At 40.3% G+C, this 21,393-nt stretch overlaps 2 protein-coding genes across 2 annotated transcripts in view; both read right to left on the bottom strand.

The window, feature by feature from the left end:
• Positions 1 to 2,427: 2,427 nt before the first annotated feature.
• Positions 2,428 to 21,393, bottom strand: part of LOC102663896 (uncharacterized) — a 48,524-nt gene continuing 29,558 nt past the window's right edge. The window contains exons 2-5 of the mRNA XM_006587081.4: positions 4,159 to 4,554; positions 3,445 to 4,052; positions 2,769 to 3,359; positions 2,428 to 2,687 (exon numbers count right to left, since the gene is read on the bottom strand). Coding sequence (XP_006587144.1) covers positions 2,565 to 2,687; positions 2,769 to 3,359; positions 3,445 to 3,471 — 741 coding nt within the window. The 5' untranslated portion in view covers positions 3,472 to 4,052; positions 4,159 to 4,554 and the 3' untranslated portion in view covers positions 2,428 to 2,564. The remainder of the gene's footprint in view (positions 2,688 to 2,768; positions 3,360 to 3,444; positions 4,053 to 4,158; positions 4,555 to 21,393) is intronic.
• Positions 3,663 to 4,497, bottom strand: LOC102670365 (uncharacterized). The gene is made up of 3 exons (XM_006588036.1): positions 4,402 to 4,497; positions 4,159 to 4,368; positions 3,663 to 4,052 (listed from the first exon to the last, which is right to left on the bottom strand). Exons 1-3 carry the CDS (start codon positions 4,495 to 4,497, stop codon positions 3,663 to 3,665), a joined length of 696 nt encoding a protein of 231 aa, XP_006588099.1.

The following is a 21,393-nucleotide window of genomic DNA, read 5'->3' as shown; positions in this document are numbered from 1 at the left end:
AGATGAAAGAGAGAAAATAAGAGAGGAAGAAAGAAGAAAAATAATGAAAGAAATGAAAAGAGAAAAACATGCCTCCTATAGTAGTCATAACTCTTGCAAGAGCCTAAGTGAAGAACTTCGTGACTATTATGAAGGAAGGCATAGGTCACATCTTAGACCTCACTCCCATAGGAGAGAAAATGAAAGAAAGCCTCAAGAGGTTAACATTAAACTCCCATACTTCCATGGGAAGGACAATGAAGAGGCTTACTTAGATTGGAAAATAAGGGTAGAGCAAAAACTTAAAAGAAAGCCTACTTTAAAATCTTATGGCTATCATTCTTATCCAAAGAAAGACCAAGGTCTAGGCATCTTAGGAGCAGCACCTTCTAAGCCCAATGATGATAAGGGGAAGACAATAGAAAAGCAACCCCCTAAGGCTAGTATGCAAGAAAAGACTAGCTCTATAAAGTGCTTTAAATGTCTTGGAAGAGGACACATTACTTCTCAATGCTCCACCAAGAAAACCATGATTATGAGGAGCCAAGACATTTATAGTAGCCAAGATGAGGCTACTACTTCACTTTCCTCTAGTGAAAGTGAAGAAGCAAAAGGGGAAGAATCTAGTGAAGAAATCTACCCCCAAGAAGAAGGAAAACCTTTAATGGTTAAGGAGGAGTGTAAGGAGGTAAGTGTCTCCTCCAAGAGCTTAGCTAAGAAGGAAAGACATTTTGAAATAAAGACAAATATTAAAGAAATTTCCCCTCTTAAACAACCTCCACATTTTCTCCTATGTAAAAAGACACTTGTTCACATTGCCACACCTCTTAGGCTTGAGTTTATTCCTCAAGTAAAGGAGTTGTTCGATGAGGGTTTGGTTCGCAAGAGCTTAAATCCTTGTGCTTTGTTGGTGCCCAAAATAGGTATTATTAGGCACCAAATCCCTAAAATAGGTGGTATGATGAATGCTTTGGGTGGTGCAACACTCATTTGTAAAATCACTCGTGCACCCAACATCTTCATGATTTGTGTACATAGGGACTCATTAGGTAGGTTTGTTCTTATTTTTAGTTTCAATACAAACTTAGGTACTCATATGGGACACCTTAGGTTTGTCATACTTTTTGGTAGGAATAATCTACCCTAAGGCTCATGAGAACCCTAGGGCCTTTTGAGGCATTTTGAGTAGTCTTTGCAGTAGGGACTTTTTTTTTGTATTTTGTCATGGGGGTGAGCTTAGTTATTATAGGGGGTGTGTAGCTAAGTTCTAGCTTCTCTTCTCAAGGAGGTGAGCTTAGCTATTAGAGAGGTGTGTGTAGCTAAGCTCCAGCTTCTTTAGGAATCTTTTCAAGGAAGCTTCTCAAGGAGGTGAGCTTAGTTATTAGAGGGGTGTGTGTAGCTAAGCTCTAGCTTTTTAAGGAATTTTTCTCAAAGAAGCTTCTCAAGAAAGCTTCTCAAGGAAGCTACCTAGTCTATAAATAGAAACATGTGTAACACTTGTGGTAACTTTGATGAATGAGAGTCTTGTGAGACACAACTCAAAGTTCAACTTCTCTCCCTTTTTCTTCCTTCAATTTCGTGCTCCTCCCTCTCTCTTTCTCTCCCTCTTTCTTTTCATCCATTGAAGCATCCTCTCCAAGCTTCTTATCCAAGACTCATCTTGGTGGTAAAGCTCCTTCTTCCATGGCTTATTCCCTAGTGGATGGCGCCTTCTCTCACCTCTTCTCCTTTGTCTTCTGCTGCATCTCTATGGTGGAAAATCACCATTAAAGGACCTCATTGAAGCTCAAAGATCCAGCCTCCATAGAAGCCCCACAAGCAAGCTTCCATCACTTTCTTAAGAAAACTTCCTTGAGAAGCTTCTTTGAGAAAACTTCCTTGAGAAGCTAGAGCTTAGCTACACACACCCATCTAAAAACTAAGCTCACCGCCTTGAGAAGCTTCCTTGAGAAGCTAGAGCTTAGCTACATACACCCATCTAAAAACTAAGCTCACCTCCTTGACATAATACATGAAAATACAAAAAGAAAAAGTCCCTACTACAAAGACTACTCAAAATGCCCTGAAATACAAGGCTAAAACCCTATACTACTAGAATGGCCAAAATACAAGGCCCTAAAGAAGGAAAAACCTATTCTAATATTTACAAAGAAGAGTGGATCCAACCTTGACCCATGGGCTCAAAAATCTATCCTACGGTTCATGAGAACCCTAGGGCCTTCTTTAGTAGCTCTAGCCCAAGCCTCTTGGAATCTTCTATCCAATACCCTTGGGGGGTAGGATTGCATCATCCCCTCCACCTTGGAAAGGATTTGACCTCAAATCCCGAGGTTCTTCATACTTTGGGCTCCTTCCCTCGACACCTTTAAAAAGAATAAAAACATATGTATTAGTGGTGTTGGGTTAGTCATAAACATTACACGAAAAATAAAATAATGAAACAAATAATTTACAAAAATTGTATTGCCAAAATAATGTAACAATTACAATAATGTTATCAAATACAAAAATAATACACATGATATCAAAAACTAATCTATGCGCTGTCTATTTCGCGCCCTAAGACTTCCATCAGAGGCGTCACCCTAAGCGATCCGCAGGCAATCTTCCATGATCTCATCATGTAACTCTGTTCCTGCAACAACCATCCTAAGGTTGAGCACACGCTCCAACCTTTCTGCGATCGCTTCGTAACCTTCACAAGCAACCTGTGACAGTCATAAAAACACAATTATTACAGAATATTAAATAAAAAACAAATTACAAAACACTAAAACAAATTAAAATACCATTGAATGTCTGGGGAGATCAGTTGCGACTGAAACCTCCGGGACATGTGGCTCGACGTATGCATCCACATCTGGGGCAGCTGGCTGTCTGGGATCATCGCCTTCCTGGGTCGGCATAACGAACGGGTGAGATATCTGGAAAAACCACTCCATGTAGTTCGCTGATACCTGGCCGGGGACAACACAAATCTCACCTACGGGTGCTACAAGATCCCCGAAATGCATCCACCTATTGTCTATGTCCTCATACGACAATGAACCAGTAACCGACGGCAAAGGGATGGTTTGGATGCACCCAAACTGTCGTACCACCCTCTCTGGTCTGACATAGACCACAACATGACCCCATTTGAGCTGCCCCTGGTAGCATGAAATAAGCTCGAAGCCCCTAACTGCCCGGTGCTCACTGTAGGGCAACCAAGAAACGTCCGTGATCGTCAAAGCATCTAAACATGCCCTATACGGTGCTCCCTTGATCCCCCTCATGTGTGCCTTCGTCGTAAGACACCTGTAGGCATGTGGGGTCGTCTCAGCGTACCCATCATTAGTGACGCACTGATGAACACTGGGAAAATACTCATATATCCAGCACTACACAAATGAAGTGAACATAAGATAAAAAAACATTTACAATTCATTATCCAATTTAAACCTATTTACGCACTTTAACATTTACCTGTAATAGCGTCAAGTACCCACCCATCTGTCATGTGGGGGCCTGCAAAGCTTCATTTAGCTGGTCATACATGTGAACCAGCAAGGAAACTCCCCAAGCATAGCCCCCAGACTGACCCAGGTCTCGAAAACCCTCTAGATGCACCACATGAACATGGGTTGCACTCATATTAGCAAAAAGAGTACAACCCACCAGGTGGAGGAGGTAAGCACGCGCCACTACAGTCGCACGTAAGCCCCATGAGCACGTACGTACTTAGCTCGAGCCTCCTTGCCGAATACCTCTAAAAGCTCCGTCAACAGCAAGATTGCCTCGTCCACTCCTAGAGGCTCAAACCTGCGTAATGCCCCTGCGATAGGAAGATGGAGGAGACACGCCACATCGTCCAGTGTGATCGTCAACTCCCCCACTGGAAGGTGGAAGGTGCTGGTCTCCCTATGCCACTTCTCCGCAAATGCGGATATAAGTCCAGGATCGTCGGTGACCACAGAACACCTGATCAATGGACTTAATCCGGTGTTGGCAACAAGGCCTTCAATCTCACGCGCTGGACTCCCAAATTTATCAACTTTCCTACCGTGGGAGACCAATTTCAACTCAGGTCGTTCCTGAGTTGAATAACACAACATAAAAGTTAATTAGACATTCATTATCACAAACAACACAACAAAAAATAAAAAATTAGCAACTAGAAACACGTCTAAATTAAAATACCTCGCCACTCCAGATACTATATGCCACATGGTCAGCAAACGATGTCAGCACCGATGTGTCACGTGGCCCACCAGGGAATCCCTCGCCATGATCAGTAGGTGACCCCTTAGCACCATCAGCAGCTACATCCGCAGCATCTACGTCCGCAGTCAGAATGTCCTCGTCCACATGAGGAACATCCTCTGTCACATTAGGAATATCCTCAATCACCTAAGGAGGAACATCCTCAGTCACCTGAGGAACTTCCTCAGTGACATCAACCTGAACCCGTTGCCTATGGGCAAAAGCGGTAGGCCTACGATGCCGGGGAACATCAACATCATGCTCATCCTGACCCATGCCTCTGCATGTACTACTACCTAAGGCACGTGCTAAACCTCTTGTTCTAACCATAATCTGAAAATCATGAAGAACAATGTAGTTTTTTGGTCAAATTAACTATTCATATAATTGGTAAATAAGGTTTGTCAGTACTCATTTGGTTGAAAATTTTCTAGCTAATGCAACACAAATAGGTATGTCAAGCAATTTTGTGTATGTTGGTTTCAAGAGAAATAAAAAGGATCAATGGTTTTAACAAAACCAGTACTCTATGGCTTCTCTCTTATCTCAGCAATGGCAGTGATTAAGTAATAATAACATGATTGGATTGGGTTTGTGTTTGTGAAAATAAAAATTAAAATGTGGCGTTATGTGGGTGGAATTTGCGATTGGCTATCTTTATCTTTCACTCTCAACTCCCTCAACATCAATGGATCCGAGAGGCACAGACTATTATGGGAATATTTAGTTATAATAGCATGCTTGGGTTATTCATATGTCAAGAAAATATAATCCATTTTTGGATTATTCATAGGTGAAGAAAATAAAATCTTCATAATAGAATAGTGATTGTTTGATTTCACTATTAGAGTCAAGAGTGTAACCCCCTGATATATATATCTATATATTATTAGTAATTATGTTTGATGTTCGATTATATTCGTTGTGTTATTTTAATCCGTAATTATTTTCAAAGAGGTTAATTTAGTTAATAGAGGGGTGTGGGTAGATAAAGATCTAGCTTCTCAAAGAAGCCTCTTGAGAAAACTTCTCAAAGAAGCCACGAGGAAGCTTCTTGAGGAAGCCTCTTAATGAAGCTTCTTGAGGAAGCTACATGAGTTGCCTCGGTAAAAACACTGCCCAGCCTTTGTTAACCATTGGATTGTCTCAAACTTTGGTCTGCAACTTCAAAAGACACTTGTCCACAATCTGACCGTTGGGATCTTTGAGAAGATGTCTGGAGTGTGCGCAAAGCTTCCGTTTCCGAGAGCATTTCTCATTTGAACGTTTCAGCCTTTGCTTTTGTGTACCTTAGGAAAAACATCATTTCTTCTCCTTTCTTTCTTCCAAAACCATTTCTAACGTCCCAAGCACTTTCTCCATCACCCACAACCACCATTAGCCACCACAAACCATCGTTGTTCTCCGTTGAAACCCCACACCGAGAGGAACCCTTCAACCGAAGCAAAATCTTCCAACTTGGCTTGCGGTTTCGGTAGAGAATGAAACCCTAATCTGACTTTTCGTTTTTCCTTCAAGAGGCTTGCGTGGAACCAACGAGCAAGGACGAAAAAGGAAATCTCTAAGTGAAGCGACAAGGAACCCGCTGGTAGCTCACAATAGGTGAGGGGAGTTTATTATAAAATTTACCGTTTTAACACCATAGCTAGGGTCAGGGAACCTAGCTACGAGGATATTTGTCTATCCCTGTTGCATGCTGATTTTTCATTTCAAGAAAATTATGTTTTTAACTAATGGGATGCGATATAATTGTCCTTGATTTGCATGCGAGTTTTCCAAAATGGAATAATGTTTTAACTAATGAGATGCGATAAAATTGTTATTGATATGCATGCTGGTTTTTCAGGAGAACCTATGTTTTGACGAATGGGATGCGATATATATATATATATATGTGTGTGTGTGTGTGTGTGTGTGTGTGTGCGAAATGCGATTTGTTGTTGATGTCGCTATTGAGGATTTTAATTGATATGTGATGATAACGATAATTTTGATGATATTGGTTTGAGATGACGTTGTTGATAAGACTATGTCAACATGAATTGATGTTATTGTTAATGATTATGTGAATATGAAATGAGGTTGTTATTGTTGTTGATAACGTCATTGAGACGAGATGATGTCTATGTTGAGAATGATATGGATATGCAATGTTGATTGATGTTGAAAATGCATTGGCATGTGCATGTTGTGTATGTTCGTGGGGGGCACTGTGCAATGACCTTCCAGGGTCTTTGGCACTAGCTTTTGGCCACGTTCATACGTCGTATGGAGTGTATGTCATGAGGGTAGAGTGCACTGACCTTGTCGGATGGCCTAGACGTGGGTAACTAGCGTGGTTAGAGAATCTAAGCATTTTTGAGGGGATGCTTAGGCGCTTTAATTGGTCCATGGTCTTTGGCACTTACTTTTGGCCATGATCCTAGCTGATACGACACAGGAAATAGAGTAATTGTGGTCAAGTGTACTTTGTACAGAGGGGGCTTGTCACCTGGTAGGGAACAGTTTTGGGCTCCCAGGCTGATCACCTATGGGAAGGGGGCTATTACGTGCACAACCGGGTGGTCCCGATGAACTCAGCACAGTTCCCTAAGTTAGAGTGTCGTGTGGACAAGCTTAGGCTATTTCCTGAGGTTTGATTGTTGTTGGTACGTACCACATTGCATCTTAGTGTTAAGTTAGGTGCATGCATCATTCTGTGCAGTCTTGATTGGGTCCATGGATGGATGATAAGTAATTGTTGGATGTGGATAATGAATATTTGTTGGATATGAGTGTTGAATAATGAATGTTGTGTATGCTCATCATGTTTGCCTATGTTCATTGCTAATTGTGGTTATTTGGTTTTGGTATTGGTTCTTTTTATAATGAACTCACCCTTGCAATTTTGTATCGTGTGGTTGATACTGTGATGATCACGAACATTGTTCATGGGAGCAGAATGACAGCAGCAGGGTGCAGGAAGTGAAATTCTGGTCAGGAGAGAGTTGCGTTTTGTAATGAACTCTTCCGTAGTTGATTTTTAAGTTTTATTTTGTTGAGTTAAAGATGTAAAACTTGGATTTTAATTATATCTATGAACAAATTTAATTTTTGTTATGTGTATGACGTGTACCGAGTTACTGATCTATATAATTATGCATATTCACTTAAGTAATGATGTGTTGTTGGATGAATGTATGTTGTGACAAAATTACTTCTATTTTCATAAGAAAACTTAAAGGAGTTCATTTTATAAAAATTAAAATTATCGCATATTAGAGTGTTGATATCGTAGCGGCGAGGCGGGTCGTTACATTTAGTGATATCAGAGCCCGGTTGAACCTTTCAGCCAGTGAGTTGTGAGTCTACTATGTTTTTCTGTGCATTCTCTGGTTGTTTTGTTGAATGCTTTGTGTTGGTTGTTTGCTGTTGTTTGCTGATGTTTGATGCTCGTTCTTTGCTATTAGCACGTATTCACTAGTTGTGTTTTAATGAGCTATAGAGATTTAATTGTTGTAGTCATATTGAATTTGTTTTCCTGATGTCTGCTATACCATGAATTTCAATGCTGGGTCACGGATTATCAGACTGGCCACCTGTATAATTTGTGATGGGCAATGGAATGATATGGCAAGCGATCAGAAAATACAAATGATGGAAAGTGGGTGTTAATGTCTTGAGGCATCAACTCTCAAGAGTAACTGAGTAGGAATTTGTGATGGTTGTGATTGTTGTGTGGTTCTTTGTTTGTGTGTATTCATTCCATGTGTAACTCCCTGGTGTGTATAGGGAGTGATGGATGGACAGAATGATCGTGCGATAGTGGATGCCCTTCAAGCCTTAGCTTAGGCTATAGGGAATCCAAATAGAGGAGAAGTTGGTGGAGCTATTGAGTACCAGGGTTTGGATTGCTTCTAACGAAACAACCCTCCTTCTTTCAATGGAGGATACAACCCTGATGGTGCTCAGAACTGGATAAGGGAAATTGAGAAAATTTTCCGAGTTATGGCATGTTCGGAGGGGCAAAAGGTTGCTTTTGGCGCATATACTCTAGTGGAAGAGGCTGAGTATTGGTGGGAGAATACTCGTCGATGCCTAGAAGCTGAAGGTCAAGATGTGACTTGGGATGTCTTCAAGAGAGTGTTTTTGGAGAAATATTTTCCTGAGGATGTTAGGAACAAGAAGGAGATGGAGTTCTTGGAGCTTAAGTAGAGAAACATAATTGTGGCTGAATATGCAGCCAAGTTTGAGGAGTTGGTGAGATACTTTCCCCATTATCAAGGGAGAGATGGTGAAAGTTCCAAGTGTGTAAAGTTTCTGAATGGCTTGCGACCTGAAGTGAAGCAAGCTGTGAATTACCAAGGTGTTCGTCAGTTTCCACTTTTGGTTAACATGTGTCGGATTTGGGAAGAAGACTCCCGAGACAGGGCGGCCTATTATAGGAGTACAGGTCCAATGAGGAACAAAAAGAATGGGCCTCAACATTGGGGAAAACCATATTCGACTCCTCCTAAGCAATATGGTAATCGCCATGACAATCAGAGGACTGTTGCTAGGGGATTTGCAGGTGGTAGCGATAGCAAACCCAATACTTTCTCCACTCATATCATTTGTTACAGATGTGGTAAGTCAGGGCACATCTCCTCTAATTGTCCCGATATATGCATAACATGTTTTAATTGTGGACAAAAGGGACATACTCAAAGAGATTGTTCATGACTCAAGAAGGAGCAAAATGATGGAGGTCCGAATGACCAAACTAGACATCCAAAGGCCATGAAAAGAGTCTTTACCCTTAATGGTGCTGAAGCCTCGAAATCCAAATATCTAATCCAAGGTAGATGTTTCATAAATGGGATTCCTTTTCTTGTATTGTTTGATTCTGGTGTCACCCATTCCTTTATATCCTGTTTGTGTGTAGAAAAACTTAAGCTTTCTGTGTCTTCTTTAAATAAAGATCTAGTGGTAGAGACCCCTACTAGTGGTTCTGTGTTAACTTCCGATGTGTGTTTGAATTGTCCTGTGGAGATTTCTAGTAGAACATTCTTGATTGATTTGATTTGTTTGCCTTTGAGTCAGATTGATGTTATTCTTGGTATGGACTGATTATCTTCCAACCATGTCTTGTTAAACTGTTTTGATAAAAGTGTGGTGTTTGATGATTCTGGAGTGGGTAAGGATATGATGTTTATCTCTGCCAACCAAGTTGTGACATCTTTAAAAGAAGATGCTCAAGTGTACATGATCTTGTCTAGCCTGGAACTAGAGACAAAGATTTCTATGTGTGACCTCCCTGTTGTCAGAGAGTTTCCTGAAGTGTTTCCTGAGGATATATCCGATCTTCCACTTGAGAGAGAGATAAAGTTTTCCATAGACTTAGTACCTGGTGTTGGACCCATATCCATAGCTCCTTATAGGATGTCTCATATAGAGTTAGCTGAGCTTAAGAAACAGTTAGAGGATTTGTTGGATAAACAATTTGTTAGGCCTAGTGTGTCTCCGTGGAGAGCCCCAGTGTTGCTAGTGAAGAAGAAAGATGGAACCATGAGGTTGTGTGTGGATTATCGCCAGTTGAATAAGGTAACGATTAGGAATAAGTACCCTTTGCCTAGAATAGATGACCTTATGGATCAGCTGGTAGAAGCTTGTGTGTTTAGCAAGATAGACCTTAGGTCAGGTTATCATCAAATCTGAGTGAAATCTGAGGACATACCAAAGACTGCTTTTAGGACCGGTTACGGTCACTATGAGTATCTAGTCATGCCCTTTGGTGTGACTAATGCTCCAGGAGTTTTTATGGACTACATGAATAGAGTTTTTCACCCCTTACCTTGATAGTTTTGTGGTAGTATTTATAGATGATATTTTGGTATACTCCAAGACTAGAGAGGAGCATGAAGAACATTTGAGGATTGTATTGCAAACCCTTAAGGACTGACAACTCTATGCTAAGTTGTCCAAGCGAGAGTTTGGGTTAGAGAAAGTTAGTTTCCTAGGGCATGTGATATCTCAAGGGGGTATAGCTGTAGATCCATCTAAGATAGAAGTTGTTCTTGAGTGGGAGAGCCCTAAGTCTATTTTTGAGATTAAGAGTTTTTTGGGCTTAGCAGGATACTACCCCACTCATAGAAGGTTTCTCCAAGTTGGCTCTACCTTTGACTAAACTGACTCGTAAGGGTCAAGCTTTTGTGTGGGATACCCAATGTGAGCATAGTTTCCAAACCCTTAAGGAACGATTGACAACCGCTCCAGTGCTAGTTTTGCCTAACCCGAGAGAACCATTTGAGGTGTATTGTGATGCATCAAAGATGGGTTTAGGCGGAGTGTTGATGCAAAATGGCCAAGTGGTGGCCTGTGCTTCAAGACAGCTTAAGACTCATGAGAGGAATTATCCTAACCATGATCTAGAGTTGGCTGCTGTAGTTTTTGCCCTTAAGATGTGGATGCATTATCTGTTTGGCTCTAAGTTTGAGGTGTTTAGTGATCATAAGAGTCTTAAGTACTTGTTTAGTCAGAAGGAGTTGAACATGAGACAAAGGATATGGTTAGAGTTTCTTAAGGATTATGATTTTGAGCTTAGCTACCATCCCGGTAAAGCCAATGTAGTGGCTGATGCCTTGAGTAGGAAATCTCTGTATATGTATGCATTGATGGTTAGAGAGATGGATCTCCTGGAACAGTTTAGAGACCAAGCCTTGCATGTGAGGTTACTCCTGATAGTGTAAGATTAGGAACTTTGAGGATCACTAGTGAGTTATTGGGTGATATCAGGGAAGGTCAGAAGATTGATCATTTTCTAAGGACTCAATTAGAGGTTATAGAGTCAGGAAGGGACAATAGTTTCAATGTTGGATCAGATGGAGTTTTGAGACTTCAAGATAGGATTTGTGTTCCGAATGTGCCTGAACTTAGGAAGATGATCTTAGAGGAAGGACATAGGAGTAATTTGAGCATCCATCCTAGTGCTACCAAGATGTATCCGGATTTAAAGACAATGTTTTGGTGGCCCAACATGAAGAGAGAGGTTAGTGAGTTTGTGTATGCATGCCTAGTTTGTCAAAAGACTAAGATAGAACATCAGAGACCTTCAGGGAAGTTACAACCTTTAGAGATACCCCAGTGGAAGTGGGACAGTATTTCCATGGATTTTGTGGTAGGACTACCTAGAACCCCTAGAGGTTTAGACTCTATCTGGGTTATTATTGACAGATTGACTAAGTCTGTTCACTTTATTCCCATTAATATTAGATTTTCCTTGGAGAATTTGACCACCTTGTATATAAGTGAGATTGCCAGGTTACATGGTGTGCCATCTAGCATAGTATCTAATACTGATCCTAGATTTATCTCTAGATTTTGGGAGAGCTTGAACAGAGCGTTGGGAACCAAGCTTAGACTAAGTTCAGCCTACCATCCTCAGACTGATGGCCAAACTGAACGGACCATTCAGTCATTGGAGGACCTTTTGAGGGCGTGTGTCTTAGAGCAGAAAAGAAGCTGGGAGAGTTTTCTTCCATTGATAGAGTTCACTTATAATAACAGTTTTCACTCTACCATTGGCATGGCTCCCTATGAAGCTTTGTATGGTAGAAGGTGTAGGACACCCCTATGTTGGTTAGAGCCCAGAGAAGGCCTTACTTTAGGACCGGAGGTGGTACAGCAGACCACCGAGAAAGTCAAGTTAATCCAGGAAAGGATGAGGACTGCTCAGAGTAGGCAGAAAAGTTATCATGATAAGAGGAGGAAAAATCTGGAATTCGAGGTTGGTGATCGTGTATTCTTGAGAGTCACTCTGTGGACTGGGGTTGGTTGAGCATTGAAATCCCAAAAACTCACACCTCGTTTTATTGGTCCTTTCCAAATTCTTAAGAAAGTTGGCCCTGTGGCATACCAAATTGCACTATCCCTGTCTCTTTCTAATCTCCACAATGTCTTTCATGTGTCTCAACTCCGTAAGTATATCCATGATCCATCCCATGTGATTCAATGGGATGATGTACAAGTAAAGGAGAATTTGACATATGAAACATTGCCTTTGAGGATCGAGGATAGGCGAACAAAACACCTAAGAAGGAAAGAGATTTCGTTGGTCAAGGTGATCTGGGGAGGTGCATTAGGAGAAGATGCCACGTGGGAATTAGAAATTCAAATGCGAGAAGCTCACCCATCCTTGTTTGAGTAAGGTAAATTTCGGGGACGAAATTTCTAAAAGGGTGGGAGAGTTGTAACACCCTGATATATATCTATATATTATTAGTAATTATGTTTGATGTTTGACTATATTCGTTGTGTTATTTTGATCCATAATTATTTTCAAGGAGGTTAATTTAGTTAATAGAGGGGTGTGGGTAGATAAGGATCTAGCTTCTCAAAGAAGTCTCTTGAGAAATCTCAAAGAAGCCACGAGGAAGCTTCTTGAGGAAGCCTCTTCATGAAGCTTCTTGAGGAAGCTACATGAGCTTTCTCGGTAAAAACACTGTCCAGCCTTCGTTAACCGTTGGATTTTCTCAAACGTTGGTCTGCAGCTTCAAAAGACACTTTTCCACAATCTGACCGTTGGGATCTTTGAGAAGATGTCTGGAGTGTGCGCAAAGCTTCCGTTTCCGAGAGCATTTCTCATTTGAACGTTTCAGCCTTTGCTTTCGTGTACCTTAGGAAAAACATCATTTCTTCTCCTTTCTTTCTTCCAAAACCATTTCTAACGTCCCAAGCACTTTCTCCATCACCCACAACCACCATTAGCCACCACAAACCATCGTTGTTCTCCGTTGAAACCCCACACCGAGAGGAACCCTTCAACCGAAGCAAAATCTTCCAACTTGGCTTGCGGTTTCAGTAGAGAATGAAACCCTAATCTGACCTTTCGTTTTTCCTTCAAGAGGCTTGCATGGAATCGACGAGCAAGGACGAAAAAGGAAATCTCTAAGTGACGCGACAAGGAACCCGCTGGTAGCTCACAATAGGTGAGGGGAGTTTATTATAAAATTTACCGTTTTAACACCATAGCTAGGGTCAAGGAACCTAGCTATAAGGATATCTGTCTGTCCTTGTTGCATGTTGATTTTTCATTTCAAGAAAATTATGTTTTTAACTAATAGGATGCGATATAATTGTCCTTGATTTGCATGCGAGTTTTCCAAAAAGGAATAATGTTTTAACTAATGGGATGCGATAAAATTGTTATTGATATGCATGCTGGTTTTTTAGGAGAACCTATGTTTTGACGAATGGGATGCGATATATATATGTGTGTGTGTGTGTGTGTGTGTGTGTGTGTGTGTGTGTGTGTGTGTGTGTGTGTGTGTGTGTGTGTGTGTATTGTGATGAATAATATTGTTGTGTTTGTTTGATATGTGTTGTTTGAAGACCTGTGAGTGTGAATCTCAGGCATGAAAGAAATATATATATATATATATATATATATATATATATATATATATATATATATATGCGAAATGCAATTTGTTGTTGATGTCGCTATTGAGAATTTTAATTTATATGTGATGATAACGATAATTTTGATTATATTGGTTTGAGATGACGTTGTTGATAAGACTATGTCAACATGAATTGATGTTATTGTTAATGATTATGTGAATATGAAATGAGGTTGTTATTGTTGTTGATAACGTCATTGAGACGAGATGATGTCTATGTTGAGAATGATATGGATATGGAATGTTGATTGATGTTGGAAATGCATTGGCATGTGCATGTTGTGTTTGTTCGTGGGGGGCACTGTGCAATGACCTTCCAGGGTCTTTGGCACTAGTTTTTTGCCACGTTCATACGTTGGATGTTGTGTATGTTCGTGGGGGGCACTGTGCAATGACCTTTTAGGGTCTTTGGCACTAGCTTTTGACCACGTTCATACGTCGTACGGAGTGTATGTCATGGGGGGTAGAGTACACTTGATGTGATCCTGACTAGGAGTGGATCGCTTGATACAGGCTACAGAGATTTGGATGACGCCACTTCCAATGAAGGAAGATAAGTCAGGGTAGACGCCACAAGGATTACCTTGATAAGTCTGAGATTGGTTCAACAAGGAACTCACAGAGAAACTCTCACCAAATTTTATGAAAATGCCAAAAGTTTCTTATTGAAAACAAAAACCAATACTTACAGTGTATCTGAACAAAAGGATAAAAATAGACATGGGTCTTCTAAACAGTTTGGGCCAAAATTACAATAAATAAAAATTATAACTAAAAAACATATTTAACTTGGGCCTTCAAATTAGTTTGGGCCTTCAGCAACAATTAATAGGCTTGGTTGTGCCTCTGCCTCTGGGCCTTCATCTTTCTCCACTTGGGCCTTCATCCTTCTCCACTTGGGCCTTCGCCTTTCTCCACTTGGGTCTTTAGCCTACATTTGGCCAGTTTCAGGATTCTCATCATTTAGCCTGCATTTGGCCAGTTTCAGGATTCTCATCAGCACTAACCTTGTCGGATGCCCCAGACGTGGGTAACTAGTGTGGTTAGAAAATCTAAGCATTTTTGAGGGGATGCTTAGGCGCTTTAATTGGTCCATGGTCTTTGGCACTTACTTTTGGTCGTGATCATAGCTCATACGACACAGGAAATAGAGTAACTGTGGCCAAGTGTACTTTGTACAGAGGGGGCTTGTCACCTGGTAGGGAACACTTTTGGGCTCCCAGGCTGATCACCTATGGGAGGGGGGCTGTTACGTGCACAACCGGGTGGTCCCGACGAACTCAGCACAGTTCCCTAAGTGAGAGTGTCATGTGGACACGCTTAGGCTATTTCCTAAGGTTGGATTGTTGTTGGTACGTACCACATTGCATCTGAGTGTTGAGTCAGGTGCATGCATCATCCTGTGCAGTCTTGATTGGGTCCATGGATGGATGATGAGTAATTGTTGGATGTGGATAATGAATATTTGTTGGATATGAGTGTTGAATAATGAATGTTGTGTATGCTCATCATGTTTGCCTATATTCCTTGCTAATTGTGGTTATTTGGTTTTGGTATTGGTTCTTTTTATAATGAACTCACCCTTGCGATTTTGTATCGTGTGGTTGATACCTATGATGATCACGAACATTGTTCGTGGGAGCAGAATGACAACAGCAGGGTGTAGGAAGTGAAATTCTGGTGAGAAGCCGCCGAGCCGACGTGATGACGTTGGCATTATTTTGGGAGAGAGTTGTGTTTTGTAATCAACTCTTCCGTAGTTGGTTTTTAAGTTTTATTTTGTTGAGTTAAAGATGTAAAACTTGGATTTTAATTATATCTATGAACAGATTTAATTTTTGTTATGTGTATGACGTGTACCGAGTTATTGTTCTATATAATTATGCATATTCACTTAAGTAATTATGTGTTGTTGGATGAATGTATGTTGTGAAAAAATTACTTCTATTTTCATAAGCAAACTTAAAGGAGTTCTTTTTATAAAAATTAAAATTATCACATATTAGAGTGTTGATATCGTAGCGGCGAGGCGGGTCGTTACAAAGAACGCTTCATTTTTCTTTTGACTAACTTACTTTTGCTGGTTTAAACCTTGCCTAATCAATTGATTGTCATAGCTATTGAAATCCAATTGATTGGTATGCCCGAGAAAATGCTACAAAATAGGATTGTCAAATTTCCGGAAGAGCCAAGAACAGTTCGGGCATTCTTCTCCATCATCTAATTACTTTAAGAATAACAAACCACATGCACTTGAACAAGCAATCCCAATGTATGATATTTTTTTAACTGTTCTCACTCGTCAAGTGATTTAGACAAGTACTTTAAGTACTTATCAAGTACTTACAAGGTCATCTAACTAACTACCTTTGGCCAAGGCTTTTAGGATTGTTCTTTTGTATTTTTGCACCTTGTTTGCATGATCATAACGTCTTTCAGTCTTTTGATGGTTTTATATGAATCTTTTTTTCATTTTTATGAAATTTTGGTTTAATTTATTTGGGATTGTTTTCATGGTTATGCAATTTTGATTTAGGCCTTTATACTTTTCGTTTCTTTATAGAGTTTAGGTGAAGAAGATGGCTGGTGAATCATGCCATCATTTTGGTCAAATTGCTTGGTTTCTAAAACTTAAGTTGTTACTTCTTGTTGACTTCAAATACATATATAATCCCATTTGAGTTTATAGTAATAGTATAAAGTAATGAACCATTTCCAGATTGAATGCACTTGAACAAAATTCATGTAGTAACTTATGAGGGAATCGGATAATGATATTTTGGGTTTATAATGATTATATACAAGGAGAATGGATTATTCTAATTATTGGACTTAACATGTGAGAATGTATTTGATACATTCAAGTTATAAATATCTATGGTACTTTTCTTTGTGTTGTATGGTCTGTACATGTGTGTCCCCTGTTTCTTTTATTTGTATGTATATTATGTATGCATAGGTGTATACATTCTAAGGACATTCATTCATTATAGGTCTATTCAACTAAAAGGTAACTTTGGGTCATTAGTAAAACATTTTATACTAGAGCTAAAGGTTGTTACAACTAACAATAGTAACTATCAAGTGTCAACTAACCTAAGGTTGTTAGAGCTAAAAGGTTGTTCAAACCCGTGTAGGGCAACAATGTTAGGGACATATCCTAATCCAAATCCTAAGTAAAGACATTTATAAGCCTTGTAAATTGTGGCGTCCCTAAATAATGACTGGTTTAATAGTAATGATTTAAATAACAAAAACCATGGGAAATTTTTTTTTTCCTTTTTCTTTTTCTTTTTCATATCTTTCTCTTTTTCACAGTGATTAAGTTCAGAAGGAAAATCATCACTATAGAGTCCTGAATGGCCAGTTCACAACTCTATTCGGAGTCATTTCTTTCTGATCACTCATAACCTCTAAATATTTTGCTTTTTCAGAAGGAAAGGTATGCCAGTCATTACTTTAGGTCGTCACGTGAAAATAATAAAATAAAATACGGTCGATAAACTCTTTTGCAAATAAAGTTTGCTAATGCTTTCTTTTCAAATAACAAGAGTAACATAAGTACATTCATCATTTAAAGTTGTCCAAAATATGGGAGTTTTGCAAAATACATAGTGTCATCCAGAGCAAAGGTGTCCACTGTAGTGGCTTCAGCCACATGTATACAGTCATCAAATTCCTATACAATAGGTCTACCCATACAAAAAACAAAAGAGTAAACCTAACAGTCAATCCTAGATACACCCACCCTCAAAAGTATATAAAACTATTCCAATGAGCTGTCTACTATGATGAAGAGCCTCCACTGATCGTCATCTCTCCAGGGCCACTATCCTCCGTAGAGTCTGCCTCAGATGCCGACATGACGTCCTCGGGAGAATCCACCTCAGGGAGTGGGTCCTCATCACCCTCTAGAAAGTCAAGAGCATCCACAGCAGGCTCAGGAGGTAGCTCCTCAGGATCCTCCTCAGGGTCTTCCTCGGATGACGTCACCTCGATCACTTGAACCGGCTCCACTAGACGGTATGGTGTAGGCGTGGGTAGGATCCACTCCATAGTGCGCTGAAGCGTGCGCGCGGGTTCATCTGGATGCACCAATGAAGTAGCCATGAGTCGAATCGTGCCCCGAAATCGGCACCTCGCATTGCCTTTGAGGGTCTCCCAAGCTCCCTCTAGGCACTCCATCTCCACTCGATCATGGATTAGTTGCGCCGCCATCACGATCTACAAGAAATAAAAGAAAGGGGTAGACTCTTTCACGTGATATCTAACTATGGAGCAACACAATGCGTCTCATAACCACTACATGTAAGTAAAAGGGGTATCTCAAGGCTTTTCATCTCTGGTAATCGATTACACAGCCTTGGTAATCGATTACCAGAGGCTAAACTCGAATTACACAGCCTCAGGACATGAAACCTGCAAAAATGCATTGTGTAATCGATTACACATAACTGGTAATCGATTACCAGTGGCATGTTCCTATGTGTAATCGATTACACAGCCTGGTAATCGATTACCAGAGGCCCCTTCAACATTCCAGTCCCATTTCTAAGCCTGGTAATCGATCACACCCCTTGATAATCGATTACCAGAAGCCCTCCTAGCTTCCTGATCTCGTTTTCAAGCCTGGTAATCGATTACACTCCCTTGGTAATCGATTACTAGAGGCCATCTTAGCTTCCTGTCTTCACTTTTAAGCCTTGTAATCGATTACCCACCTTTAGTAATCGATTACCAGAGGCCATATCCCATATATCACACAAGATTCACAGCTGGCCAGCCACCACACAAGCCTCCCTGCTTTGTGGTCTTTGTTCTTTTATCGGTTGACTGCCAGGAGCTCGCCTGTTTAGGTACATCACAGGTTCTCACTGACTGACTATGCCCGGGTTGGGTCGGGATTGGTCAAGCTTGGTTTTGGGCAATAGCACACCACCTGACGTCCCCAAGGTCTCCTAACCCCTGCGACATATCTCCAGGTACCACTCTGTGGTCAACGAATAAAAGTAGGAAGTCTCACCCTTCCACACTTCCTCATTTCAAGCTTGTAGGATTATGGGGTACCCATCACATGTGGTACTAGGTGGCGGTCGGGCGATGGTGCAAAACAATTCTCCACATCCACAAATCACGTATAACCCACCATCCCCTGTTGCCCACCTCAACTGAGCTCACGTACTCCAACGTAGCCCTTATCCTCGTTCCTCTCAACGCCGGGTCCCCATCAATCCTCCCAAGCTTCCACAACATCCAAGTAATTCAACATCCAAGCATCATGAACTAACACAACCAAGAAAACAGGGCAGAGGCAGAAAACTCTGCCCAAAACACAAACCAATATCACAGCTTTTCACACTCAAATACCCCAGTAATATTCTCTTCGTTCCAATTCGTTAACCGTTGGATCGACTCGAAAATTTTACTGGAAGTCTCTAGCACACAAATCTACATTATGACAGTTGGGATCTGCTAGAAAACGTCTAGAACCCAATCTGTAATACTCTTTCCACAACCAGCAAATACACAACATTTTCTGCACAAAGCCAAAATTATGCTGCACCTATTTGACAGCAAAATTCTACATAAAGTGCAGATTTTCGAAATCACAATTTCCCTCATCCAATTTTGCCCAAATTGAATCCTACAAGTCCCAAATCATGTATCAATCATGTCTAAACCAAGGACAAGCTTCAGACCAAAGCAACTCAAAATCTAGGCATCTAAAACCCCTCAATTTAGTGGACTTTCAAGGTTTGAGAAGTGAAAATGAGAATGGGGTAAATTTAGGGTAAACTCTCACCTCACACAAGTTTATAACATCGATCTAAACTTGCTCAAACTGATTTTACGCCTCAAATTCCACCGAATCAAAATTTGACTCCTCAACACCCAATTTTACCCTAGGAATGACTCTTTCCTTCACTTTGGTCATTTGTTTTTCTCTCTTGCACAGTCCAAGCTTTCTCATAAGTCCTAAATGACATTTCAAACTAGGATTTACTCACTTTAACCTCCATTTACCACTGAATCCCGTTTTAGCCTTCCAACTCTCAAAGCCTCACTCTTTTTCTACTCATAACACTACATTCTCACTTTCTAACCCTAGGCTAACTCTACCCTTCATCCCTAGCAGTTTTCCATAAGCAATTTCAGCACATAAACATCACAAGCATCATCATAAAAACCCTAAACCAGAATGGGTAAGCTTGACTCACACCAAACATGACAAGTTTAACATGCTTTCATCAAATCTCTTCACAAATAACTATCATAAAGCATAAACTTAGTAAAACTACCCATCATATCTCCCAAAGCCCCATACCCACGAAAATTTAGGTGAGAAGAAGTCTACCCAAACCTGAAATTTCGAAGTCCCACACGTAGAGATGCGCTTCACGACTCCGAAAATGTCTTCCTTTCGCGATTTGGAGCAGAAATGCCTACCAAAGGTTGGAGCTTTCTTGGAGCTTCAATGGTGGAGGAAGAAGAAGAGAATGGCAACGTGAGAGAGAGAGGGAGAAAGGCTTATGAAATTTTGGGGCTGAGTGAGAAGAGAGAGTGTTGCTTTTTGGTTTTAAAAAAAAGGCTTTTCTCTTTTCTTATTATTTTATTTTAAGCTATGCCACATGTCTCCATTTGAGTGGAGCAAAAAGGGCCCACCTTTTTCTCTTGATGTGACTCATGCACAGTCACAAGAAGAAGAGAAAAATCTGACCTTTGAAACGCTAAAATCCTACCTTGGTTTGCGTGCCATTTCTCTGGTTCCAGTCCCTCGCGTTTCTCTGCACCCGTCGGGGCCAGTTTTCGAAAGTGGGCAATATATATATATATATATATATATATATATATATATATATATATATATATATATATATATATATATATATATATATATATATATATATATATATATATATATATATATATATATATATATATATATATATATATATATATATATATATATCAAAACGCTCAGAATGAAACCCCGAGCATGGTTCAGAGGTTGGTTTTGTTAAATTTTAAGTTACACGCAAAACGATGATTTTTTTAGACTAATTAATTGAGAGTTAACCCATAACCATCCAGTTATGGATTTCTCTTCGTTAATTAGCCTAACCCGCTTATCTTTTCCCCCAATATACTTACTTCTACCAGGAGTATATACATATATACATACACTGAATAATACTCATATATATATATATATATATATATATATAACCATTCAAATGCACCGTTTACAAAAATTCCGGGTAGAAATTTCCAGGATGTCACAATACTCCCACCCTTTTAGGAATTTCGTCCCCGAAATTAACTACTCTATGAACAAACTCGGGTACAATTCTCTCACCCTATCCTCTAACTCCCATGTTGAATCACCCTCATCGGGTCCCCATTGCACCTTCACCAACGCGATCTCCTTTCCTCTCAGTGACTTCATTCTTCGATCAGTGATCTTCTGAGGTTGTGCTTTATAGGTGAGGTTATCCTTCACCTGTACCTCGTCCACTGCAAGTATATGTATCCGGGTTGTACCGTCTCAGTTGAGAGACATGAAACACAGGATGCAAATTCGATAAACTCGGAGGTAAGGCGATATGATAAGCTACAGGCCCAACCTTCTTCAAAATCTGATACGGACCTAGATACTTGGGCGTCAACTTCCTAGATTAGAGAGCTCTCTCGACTCCGGTTACGGAGAGACACCTACAAAAACACATGTTCTCCTTTGTGAAAATCTAGTGGC

Source organism: Glycine max, chromosome 9, assembly GCF_000004515.6.
Source record: "Glycine max cultivar Williams 82 chromosome 9, Glycine_max_v4.0, whole genome shotgun sequence".
Classification (NCBI taxonomy): domain Eukaryota; kingdom Viridiplantae; phylum Streptophyta; class Magnoliopsida; order Fabales; family Fabaceae; genus Glycine; species Glycine max.
This window is presented reverse-complemented; position numbering and strand designations above follow the sequence as displayed.